Source organism: Geotrypetes seraphini, chromosome 3 (genome assembly GCF_902459505.1).
Source record: "Geotrypetes seraphini chromosome 3, aGeoSer1.1, whole genome shotgun sequence".
NCBI lineage: Eukaryota > Metazoa > Chordata > Amphibia > Gymnophiona > Dermophiidae > Geotrypetes > Geotrypetes seraphini.
The window spans coordinates 65,618,237-65,630,486 of record NC_047086.1 but is presented as its reverse complement, the minus strand read 5'-3'; the positions used below and the strand labels follow the sequence as shown (position 1 = coordinate 65,630,486).

Below are 12,250 nucleotides of genomic sequence, written 5' to 3'. Positions count from 1 at the left end.
TTCTCATTAGTAATAGTCCTCTATATCAAAGCTAAGGAGGTCATTTTAGAAGCCAAACATAGCTTCTATTTCTGTATATAGCAGCACTTTCACACAGGTGGACTGACTGTACATATAAATGGCAATTTCTGAAGTTCACTAAATACATACAGTGGTGCCTCACACAACGAACTTAATTGGTTCCAGGAGCAAGTTTGTTATGTGAAACGTTCGTTATGTGAAACGCGTTTTCCCATAGGAATACATGTAAAAAAAAATAATTCGTTCTGCAGCATAAAATATGCTAAGATGACATAAAAAAGATAAATTTTTTGTTATTATTTTTATTTAGATACATCTAAAAACATACATCTCCCTGTCCTTTTACTTCCACTATCTTCCTATCCCATCTCTATTCCCTTTTGTCCCTCTCCCCATGATCAATCATCTCACCACCTCTCTCTGCCCTCACCCTCAGGGTTCAAGATTGCTTCCACTCTTTTTCCTGTTGTTCTCTCTGCCTGTCACCCTATGATTTAGCATCCCTTCTGCCCTTGTCCAATATTTCCCCTTCTCTCCCTCCCTCTCATCCCCTGCTCCAACATGTGCTTTCAGCGGCCTTCTCCCCCCTTAAGCGTCTTTTCTTCTCCACTCCACCTTTCCTCCCTCCCTGCCTCCACCTTTGTGGCGCTTTTGCACCCGACCGACAACAGAACAGGCCCGGTCGGACAAATCTCCCTGTCCTGTAGCCGCGAATCTAAATTACCTTCTTACAGCAGCTGGATTATTGAAGCTGCTGTAAGAGGTAATTTAGATTCGCGGCTACAGGGCAGGGAGGTTTGTCGGCCGGGCCTGTTGTCGGTCGATCGGGGGACCTGACCAGCTGTGCACATTCTTCGGGGCGGACCGCCCCCTCCCCCCTCTTTCGTTCGCCATTGCCTTCTTCCTACCTGCCCTGCCGCAGCCGCACACAGCCGAACGGAAGTCTTCCTGATGTCAGCGCTGACGTCGGAGGAAGGGAGGGCTTTGCTTAAGCCCTCCCTCCGACGTCAGCGCTGACATCGGGAAGATTTCCGTTCGGCTGTGTGCTGCGACAGGGCAGGTAAGGAGAAGGAGACTACCCTCGCGGCTCGACCAACCCCGCTGCGATCCAACCCCGCAGGAACCCCGGACTTCGTTGTGTGAAACGAAGTCCGTTGTACGAATCAAGACATAAAGTTCGTTGTGCGCAGCGTTCGCTGTGCGAGGCGTTCGCTGTGCGAGGCACCACTGTATATGGAAACTGAGGATGCCCAAATTTAAAGGCAATATGTTGTGTTCCTCTTGCTTACATCATTGTTTGCCTTTATCAACTGTATTCTGAAACTAAGTACAGTGGTACCTCGGTTTACGAGTGCACCAGTTTGCGAGTGTTTTGCAAGACGAACAAAACATTCGCAAATTTGGTGCCTCGTAAACCGAGCTTGCCTCGCTGTACGAGCGCCCCCCCCCGAGCGCCCCCTCCCCCAGCGATCCGGCATCCCCTCCCCCGCTCACGTTGCCCCCCCCCTCCACTGCGATCCTACTTTCCCCCTCCCCAAGCAGTCAATGACACTTCCTTTACCCGACTTGGCACCAGTGCCGGTGCCCGAAGATCCTCCCTCTTCTGGCGCGGCATGGGCTGGGCGGTGCATCGGAGATCCTCTTTCTTCTGGGCTGGGCTGGGCTGGACTGGCTTTGAGCATTTGCGCATGCTCAAAGCCTTCTGGTCTCGCTCTCTCCGAGATTGAGAGCGAGACCTGAAGGCTTTGAGCATGCGCAAATGCTCAAAGCCAGTCCAGCCCAGCCCAGACCAGAAGAAGGAGGATCTCCGATGCACCGCCCAGCCCAGGCCGCGCCAGAAGAGGGAGGATCTTCGGGCACCGGCACTGGTGCCAAGTCGGGTAAAGGAAGTGTCATTGACTGCTCGGGGGGGGGAAGTAGGATCGCGGTGGAGGGAGGGCAATGAGAGTGGGGGGAGGATGCCGGTTCGCAGGGGGGGGGAAGACAGATCGCGGGGAGGGGTTTGGAACAGCATCAGATTCCTCAAGGGGGGGGAGAATGGAGCAGCGCCGGAAGCCTCGGGGGGGGGAGGAGGTGGAACCAATCAAAGCAGTTTCCCTTACTTCCTATGGGGAAACTTGCTTTGATATACGAGCAATTTGGTTTACGTGCATGCTTCTGGAACGAATTATGCTCATAAACCAAGGTTCCACTGTACATGGTATTGCAAATTACATTACATGACATAACATTAGAGATTTCTATTCCGCCATTGCCTTGCAGTTCAAGGCGGATTACAAAAGAATTACAAAAATGTTTTACAGGAAGAAGATATCTGGTAATTTCTAGAGGAGATAAAGAGTAGATGAGGTTGCTTTGGGGAATCGGGAAAGTATTGGGAAGTGGGAAGGAGCTAGCGGTATTAAGTCGTTTGCAGGAATTTCTTGAAAAGTAGAGTCTTTATTTCTTTTCTGAATGTTTTATAGGCTGTTTTATAATTAGTAGATTGGAGATTTGGTTGTCGAGTTTTGCTGCTTGTGTGGCTAGGAGGCCATCATATAGTTTTTTCCATTTGACTTCTTTGATTGGGGGTGCGTGAACGGAGTGTGGGTTTTCCTATGTCTAGTTGAGGTAGTTTGGATAAGGCGGTTGTTCAGGTAGGTTGGGCTGTCACCGTTAATGGTTTTAAATAGTAGACAGTAGAATTTGAATAGTATTTGTTACCGGAATTGTAGTTGTAATGATTTCACAACTGTATTTCAATTGTTACCAAGCCAGGCAGTGGAAAGAACCTACACGTGGAGAAAAAAATAGCCTCAAGCTTAAGTAAACATAGAAACATTGAAACATAGAAATAGACGGCAGATAAGGGCCACGGCCCATCAAGTCTGCCCACTCCAGTGATCCTCCCTATCTATCTTTGCGGATAGATCCCACATGTCTATCCCATCTGGCCTTAAAATCCGGCACACTGCTGGCCTCAATAACCTGAAGTGGAAGACTATTCCAGCGATCAACCACCCTTTCAGTGAAGAAGAACTTCCTAGTGTCACTGTGCAGTTTCCCGCCCCTGATTTTCCACGAATGCCCCCTTGTTGCCGCGGGACCCTTGAAGAAGAAGATGTCTTCCTCCACCTCGATGCGGCCCGTGAGATATTTGAATGTCTCGATCATATCTCCCCTCTCTCGACGTTCCTCGAGTGAGTAGAGCTGCAATTTCCCTAACCGCTCCTCGTACGGGAGCTCCTTTAGTCCCGAGACCATCCTGGTGGCCATTCTCTGGACCGATTCCAGTCTCAGCACATCCTTGCGGTAATGCGGCCTCCAGAATTGCACACAGTACTCCAGGTACGGTCTCACCATGAATCTATACAGTGGCATAATGACTTCAGGTTTACGGCTGACGAAACTCCTGCATATGCAACCTATGATTTGCCTTGCATTGGATGAAGCTTGCTCTACTTGGTTCGCAGACTTCATGTCTTCCCTGACAATCACCCCTAAGTCTCTTTCTGCTTCAGTTCTTGTCAGGATCTCGCCATTTAGGGTGTAAATCTTGCATGGATTTTTGCTTCCCAGGTGCATGACTTTGCATTTTTTGGCATTGAAACTGAGTTGCCAGGACCTAGAACAGTGCTCCAGCAGAAGTAAGTCATGCACCATATCGTCTGCTATTGCTTTTTTGTCTGTTGTACTTTTGCTCACTACATTGCTCAGTTTGGCATCATCGGCAAATAATGTTATTCTACCTCAGAGCCCTTCTGTCAAGTCTCTTATATAGATCTTGAACAAGATCGGGCCCAGGACGGAGCCCTGTGGCACTCCACTTATCACCTCTGACATTTCGGAGGGGGTGCCATTCACCATCACCCTCTGAAGCCTACCTCCAAGCCAGTTCCCATTTGGTTAATGTGTCGCCCAAACCTAAAGAACTCATCTTGTTCAACAACCTGCGGTGTGGCACGCTATCAAATGCTTTGCTGAAATCCAGGTAGACGATGTCCAGGGACTCACCAACATCCAGCTTCCTCGTCACCCAGTCAAAGAAGCTGATCAGGTTGGATTGGCAGGATCTCCCCTTAGTAAATCCATGTTGGTGGGGATCCTGTAGATTCTCCTCGTCCATGATCCTATCCAATTGGTGTCTGATTAGGGTTTCCATTAGTTTGCTCACTATTGAAGTGAGACTCACTGGTCTGTAGTTTGCCATCTCCATCCTGGAGCCTTTCTTGTGTAGTGGAATGACGTTAGCCGTCTTCTAGTCCATCAGGACGTTACCTGTACTAAGGGAGAGATTGAAGAGCGCGGATAGCGGTTCCGCCAAGACATCACCCAACTCCCTGAGTACCATAGGGTGTAGGTTGTCAGGCCCCATTGCCTTGTTGACCTTGATTTTTGACAGCTCGCAGTAGACGCTGCTGGGTGTAAATTTGAAATTACTAAACGGGTCTACTGATTTAATCCTTGTCTGTGGCTGAGGGCCGATTCCCGGCGCCTCGCGGGTGAAGACTGAACAGAAGTATTAATTTAACAGTTGGGCTTTTTCCGAGTCCGTCTCTACATAGTCACCGTCTGGTTTTCTGAGTCGTACTATCCCGCCCGAGTTCTTTTTTCTGTCACTGATATACCTGAAGAAGGATTTATCACCCTTCTGGATGTTCTTTGCTAGAGACTCCTCCATGCGGAATTTGGCCTCCCTAACTGCCGCTTTGACGGCTCTTGACTTGGTCAGATAATCTACTCTGGAGTCCTGTGTCCCTGCTGTTTTATTATATTATGTACATCGCTTAGATAATTTGTAATAGGCGATCCATCAAGAGCTAAATAAACTTGAAACTTGAAGAGATGAATGCTTTTTTCTTCTCTTTGATGAGGTCCGAGATCTCCGTAGAGAACCACTGTGGCTTGTTGTTCCTACTCCGTTTGCTTACTGATTTAACATAGCGGTTTGTTGCTTCTTGTATGGTGGTTTTCAAAGTTGACCACATTTCTTCCACGCTGTCGGTGTCTGCTTGGGTTTGTAGCGCCTGGTGAACAATGTCTCCCATGTCTTGGAAGTTTGTGTCCTTGAACTTGAGAACCTTGGTCAGTGAGGTAGATTTCGTGAAACCTTTCCTGAAATTGAACCATATCATATTGTGGTCACTGGAGGCCAAAGTTTCACCCACCGAGACCTCTGTGATACTTTCTCCATTGGTAAGTACCAGGTCCAAAATTGCCTGATCCCTTGTTGGCTCAAATACCAGTTGCCTGAGTCCTGCTCCATTCAAAGAAGCATAAATACAGAAACTATAGATTCTGAATTTATGATGATACTTGAGGCTTTTTTCTCCATATGTTTGTGACTGCTAGACACTCTGTAGGTTCCTTTCACTGCCTAGCTTGCCAACAATTGAAATATAACTGTGACATTAGTTTTTGTTACCTTTTATATTGGATTTTGTATCTTTAAAAATGATTTGCAATTTACTGTATTTTCTTTTACTGTCTTCCCCCTTCATATTCCCTGAAAAACGGTTTATCAAAATTTAAAAAACAAACACAAATTTCCGTATCAGATTTTCTAACAAAATTATTCTATGTACAATTGTTTATTGCACTTTGATAGTTTGGAAAATCAATAAAGATTTAATATATATATATTTCCCTACTAGATTTTGCACTTCCACATATAATTGTCTGCACTGATATACAGATATGTTGTCCTTTTTGTTGAAGTTGCAGCTTCTGCTATAGATGCTGGCAAACACATATGTTTTTGCTGGTGTCCTTGTACATATTTTACAGAAGGTCTCATGTTCAGCAGAGCCTTTAATACAGTACCGAGAGAAACTGGATGTCCCATTTCCAATGTACAGCCCCTTTGCAAAATGGGATTTATTATTCTTAAAAGCATTTACAATATTAAAAAGAGATAAAAGAGAAGCTTTCCTACCTTAAATATATTCAGCTGTTGATTGATGGTATCCGTTTCCATTCCAACTGCACCTTGCGACTCTTCATGTTCTTCAGCTCCTACAAGACGTTTTGCAAAGTCTTTCAACTTCTTATAAAACTCTTCAATACGGCTAATAGTCCCCTCTACTTGCTCCTCTCTGGCTTTTGCTCTGTCCAATAATTTGTTGCACTGTTTACTTAAAGCTTCCAAGTCCCTTTTTATACCAATGAGATCAGGAGAAGCTTCGGTTGCTATCATCATCTTACAGGTCTTGTTTGCGTTTTCATTGTTTGTTATTAGATCTCCCAGTTTCTTAAGGAAATTTTTGATGCACTCTTTCTGAGATAGTAATGTTACTCTATCCCTTCCCACTGGGTCCATGCTATCGAGCTCATCATCAAATTCAGCAAACTGAGAAAACATCTCTCTGATACTATTTTGGAAATGCCCAATTCCCTGAAGTTTTGTTTCCAAGAATGAACACTTGTCATCAACCAATTTGCTGATCACACGATGTTCTTTATTTAAAGATTCAGCTTCTAATAGAAGATCAGAAACACCAAATGCATCAGAAGCATCCACCACTAGCCCTTGTGCAAGATTTTGAGCCAAATCCACCTGTGGTTTCAGGATCTGAAGGGCCTTCTGCTGCGTCTGCATTATTGTCAGATGTTTGTTACTACACGCCTGGGCTCCTAAAGAATCATGTAACTCTAGCTGTTCCTTTGCCAATTTAAATTGTCTTTTAGCTTCTCTGAAACATTCCTGAAGTTCCTTAAAGCGCTGTGCCATGCTGTCCAATGAGTCCTTCTTGTTATGCAATTGTTCTACTATCATGTCTACCTGCTGGTTGAGTAGCAGTTTCTCATCACTAACACTTTCTTTATCTTTTTCACTAGCATTTAATAAATTTTCAGCTGCGTTATTTAACATCTCAACCATGACCCGGTGTTTATCCACATTCTTCTGTAAGGCTTTCACTTGACCAACAGAAGTTTCTATTCCTGCAGGATCAATGCAAACTTTTATTTCCAAAAGCTTATTCTGACATTCGTCTATCCATTGTTGTAGACTTTCTACATGTTCTCTGTATTGAACAGCTTTCTGCTCGCAGCCTTTCAGCTTCTCTTGCCTTTCTGTTACCTGCTTGTTCAGTTCACCCCAGTTGTTTTTGAGCGTGGAAACTTGAGACTGAAGCTCTGTCTTCTCAGCTCCTTGAGTCTTTTGTAAAAGACTTTCAGCCTCTCCAACAATTTTTTCATAGGAACTAAGTTTAGCGGTTAGTGACTTCTGGATTTCTGTTTGCTCTTTGATTAATAATTTTAGAGAGTCAAGTTTGGCTGATACAGGGGAAACTTGGTTTTGTTCTTTTCTTTTTGTATCCAACCAGGCCTGGAAATCTTTAGACATCCGCTGGAATTGCTGAGAGCTGGCATAGGTAGACTGAAGCTGCAGAACATGGTTAGCTACGGGGACAAAAAACATGAATGATTTAATTTCAAAACTTTATAATGCATGCAATTTATTATTATTTGTATTCATATTTGCAAAACTTTTACTTTGCCTTTTAAATTTATAACAGGTCATCAAGGTTGAGAGGGCATGAAGGTGCCCCTTTGTAGGTCAATAATCCATTCTTTATTTAAAAAAAATAAATAAATAAAATAAATGCCTCAGAGAAACTGCTGGAATTGCAGTTAAAATGAAGCTGTATGTGTAACTGTTTGCATATAAAGTACACATGATTGCATGTTTTAAAAACAGTAAGGACTAAATTCTATAAACGGTACCCCCAAAAATATGCCAAAAACTAGCCTTTCACTGTTTTTAGTAAACTTTTCATATAGGAAGAATTTATGCTCAGAGACATGGAGGAAAAAGGGGAATGAAATTCCCCTAAAATACAATACTACTAAAACCAAAGAAATAATAAGGAACCAAATAAATAGTAACATAAGTGCCTGATACTTATTACAAGATTTAACATAACTTTAGTAGTGTTATATTTTTTTGAAGAGATGCTATGATCAAGTGGTGAAGTTTTGGGGGGAATTTCATTCCCCTTTTTACTCCATGTCTCTGAGCACAAATTCTTTCTATATGGAAAGTTTACTTTAAACAGTGAATCATATACTAAATGTCCCTGGCAAGTGTGTTATTTATTATTTTGAGTTTTCACGCTTCCAATCTTATAAGTATTGACTTTTTCCTCTGTTTTTGGTGTTTGACTTAAAAACTAACCTTTCGCATTATTTTACAATTTATTTAATTTTCTATGCCTTCCTCCCAGGGGAGCGCAGAACAGTTTACAAGGATTTAGTCAGGTACTCAAGCATTTTTCCCTTTCTGTCCTGGCAGGCTCACATTCTACCTAATGTACCTGGGACAATGGGGGGATTAAGTGAGTTGCCCATGGTCACAAGAAACAGCAGGGGTTTGAACCCACAACCTCAGGTTGCTGAGGGTGTAGCTTTGATCACTGTGCCACGTTCTCCCCAGTGCTCTGTTAGGGCGCTGTTTATAAAATAGTGCTTAGTGCTGAGAACCATGACTAACTTTAGGCACAGTCATTTACACCAAAACCTAGTGTAAATCCTCATGCCTAAATTAGGCACGGATCCCCCTATTCCAGGGTTGTCCGAGTCCAGTCCTACTGGCAGATTAGCGCCTCCTCCCGATTCTGCTTCTTGTTTTTTCAGCCTCCACATGCTGAGGAAAGTTAGATCCTATTTTCACCAAAAGCATTTCACCGTCCTTGTACAATCCATCATCCTATCCAAACTCAATTATTGTAACGCCATCTACTTAGGCCTAACGAAAAAAAAGTCTTCGCAGACTCCAGCTTATTCAGAACACTGCGGCTAAGCTGATTTTTGCTAAACGCAAATATGACCACGTCTCCCCTCTACTTACCAATCTTCACTGGCTCCCAGTACTTTCCAGAATTCATTTCAAATGCTCCTGCCTGGCTTTCAAGATCATTCACGGCATCCTTCCGCCCCTAATCCCTCTATCCTTCCTCGCCCCGACACCAACTACCGCCAGATCTGCCCACAGACTTAAACTATCCTTCCCCTCTCTACACGGCATCCTCCACGCAGGTAAACTGGGTAGATCCCTCCTCTCCAAAATCACCGGCCTCTGGAACGACCTCACTGTCCCGCTGCGGAACCTGGGCTCCCTCCAACTATTCCGAAAACAACTGAAAACCTGGCTTTTCTCTAGCATATAATAATCTCTTCTCCTGATTACATCCCCTCTTTTTATGCTTTGTAAACTCTTTCTCTTCTCTCTTCCCATATTTTTTAAACTCTGTAAACCGTGTCGAGCTCCACTTCAGTGGAGAAGATGCGGTATATAAACCTAAGGCTTAGTTTAGTTTAGTTTAGTGTGTGTTTCCTTTGTGGGGCATTACTACAAGTGGCACCCAAACACAGGGACCTTCGCCAACCCTCGCCCTGCTTGCTCCGTCTGACGATTAGACTTGGTGCACCTCATCCTCCGGGATCCCTTCGAGTAAGTATGGGCAATTCCCTGTCAGATTTACAGCATGCTCATATGACAGAATTGAAGAATATTCTGAGACATACAGAATATTGAGAGGCTTCTGATTCACAGTTAAACTGTTTAGTACAAGAGATAGGAGAGCACTGCTCCCAGTATCCGGACAAGGGATTATTAAAATTAGAAGACTGGCTTAGAGTCGGGAAAGTTTTTCATGCAGAGACTCTGGCCTCGGCAGCCATATGGGTATGGCCTCCGTGTGAGCGTGCCTTGGAAATTGTAGAGACAGAGACGCATTCCAGGGTGACAATGGTTTCATTAACCGTTCCCCCACCTGACTATTCAAGTCAGAACACATATCCAAAAATCATACCTTCAGCACAGGTATCCCCAGCTCCTTTACAGGAAAAAAAGGCAGAAACATTAGCGCCTTCTCCCGATTCTAAGACTGCGTGTAGCCAGGCTTTCAGGATATCTACAATATCTACAATCTCTCTCATGCATATTCATCGTGGATATCCTGAAAACCTGGCCTGCCTGTAGATCTTGAGGACTGGACTTGGGCAGCCCTGCCCTATTCTATAACTGTGCGCATAAATTACAGGAATGCTCCAATCTGCCTATGACCCTCTTATGACCGTCTTGACAACGTGCAGATCCCGCATCTAATTTTATGCCCTAAAATTTGAATTAAGTCCAATTAGCACAAATAATTAGCTTGTTAAGATCTAAATTATGGATGCTAATTGGCTCATTTTTCAAATAAATTACATGTGCAAATTGGGCGTGTGCCCAAATTTATGCATGTGATTTTTAGCAGCTTTTATAAGGGGTAAATACTGTCACAGGGAGAGCCCCGCAGTGCTCAAAAATTAAGGCTAAAACAAAGGATAAGGAGCAAGTGTCACCTATGGTTACTCCTAAACCTGCCCCTAGAACCAGGCAGGGAAAAGAAACACCCTTGTTTAATAAATCCCAAAAGAAGGGCACACTACAGTGACCCGCTTATCCTTGCCTGATAATAGCCTAGGAACAACCAGGGAAAAGAAACCACGTCCCAGCAGGTACTAGGCAGGAGATAGGAAAACTCAGGGCTGGAGTAGTTCCTGTAGTTAGCCCAGCTGTAATTAGGGCTAATCATAAGGGAAACTACCTGAGTTCAGAAGAAAGATCTAGGATCTCAGCTGTATCTAAAGGTAATCAGCTCAGAGTAACAGAAAAGGGTGTGTCTGCTATGCAATGGAGGTAGCCACTAACCCACAAAGCAGTTCCAACCTCTGAAGGGAGAAGACCTCAGCAACAAAGAGTTATGAGACAGGAAACAGGTACTGCACAGGAAAATCAAGTAGACCTCAGGAGTGAGGCTTCCAATAGTTCTTTTGAAAATTACTCTAATGAAGTTGAAATGCCAGAAGAACTGTTTATGGAAGAGATGGAAATTGAACCTGATGACTTGGGAGTTGTGCATGACATGGAAGTGTGAGGAATCCTGTGAAAGCAAAGTACTGTTTCCAGTAATGGGGAGTTGCCTCATAAATCAAGGTAACAGAAGAGTTAAAAGTTACTGCTTCTGATTTAAAATAAACACAGTTGGACTGTATGCAGCCTGGCCAAAGCAGTGCAGGCAGGTTGCAAAGTTTTGGTAAGGCAACTGAAAGGATTTTTGGATTTGAAGCTGGCAGAGCACAGTTTTGACTAAGTTGCCTTTGAAAGTTTTTTTCTTTTATGCCCACTCTCTCCCTTATAGGTAATAAGTTATAGCATTCATTATACTAAGCCAAAAATACTTTATGGTCTACTACAAACCTGCTTTTTGTTCAATGTCATTGAAGGGCTTCAAAATACTCTCCAACTGCCTGCTAAGCTCTGCTTTCAAGTATTCTTCTCCAACCAGTGCTGACAGGTCCTCACAAAGTGCCCGAGCCTCTTCTATATTCTTCATTTCCTTCTCAATTTCCTTCTGTACTTCATGAGCTGTTTCCAGCTGCTGTTTAACAGCATCAGGGTGTGCGCTTACAGCCAAACTGCCTCTCAGTTTATTGTCCAACATATTTAATTTATCAGCCAGACTTCGCAGGAGGACCCGATACTGTGTGCTTTTAACGATGGCCTGGTCGATGCGGCCACATCTGTCACTCAGTTGTCCAGTTAGGCTATCCCACTTTTGAGCCACAGCTGCCAACTGCTCTTTCACAATTTCATAAGATGGTGGCAGTTCACCTGGTCTACTCAGTATTCCCTGAGCAGCAGTATTTAGCTGTTCATACTGAGGCTTTCGGGTATCAAACTCTTTGAGAAGAATCTGAGAAAACACAAAAGTAAAAGAACATTTAGTCAAATGTTGTATGCATTCTTTAATGATTATATTGCACTGTGATGTGGTATCCTTCTTCCCTTGAAGACAAGATGACTGCTTTTAAATAGTACAGTAAGGCTACTCCTTAGTGGTAGTACTGTGAAACTACCACTAAGGTAGTCATTGGCATTGGCATTATTTAAAACCCAGAGCCAAGCAGGTTGGGAGGGGAAGGAGTGCTGATCCCATTCCATTTCACTAAACCATGGGATCTCCAACCTTCTCCACGTAAAAGGCCACAATGTGGTCACAAGAAATTACTACTATTAATTATTTCTATAGCACTACCAGACGTACGCAGTGCTGTACAGAGTCACAAAGAAGAGCTTGTAATCTAAACAGACAAGACAAACAAACAGGATGTCATGGATACAGTTAAGGGGAACAGTTAATCTGATGGTTGGGTTGGTGGGCAGAGGGGAGTACAAGACAATCAAGCCACTGTGACATCA

At 43.8% G+C, this 12,250-nt stretch overlaps 1 protein-coding gene across 11 annotated transcripts in view; it reads right to left on the bottom strand.

Annotated features, from left to right (window-relative positions):
- Positions 1–12,250, bottom strand: part of DST (dystonin) — an 883,569-nt gene that overhangs the window by 273,910 nt on the left and 597,409 nt on the right. For all 11 annotated transcript variants that reach the window (XM_033936420.1, XM_033936427.1, XM_033936422.1 and 8 more), the window contains 2 exons: positions 11,249–11,744; positions 5,936–7,404 (listed from right to left, as the gene is read on the bottom strand). In XM_033936420.1, coding sequence (XP_033792311.1) covers positions 5,936–7,404; positions 11,249–11,744 — 1,965 coding nt within the window. The remainder of the gene's footprint in view (positions 1–5,935; positions 7,405–11,248; positions 11,745–12,250) is intronic.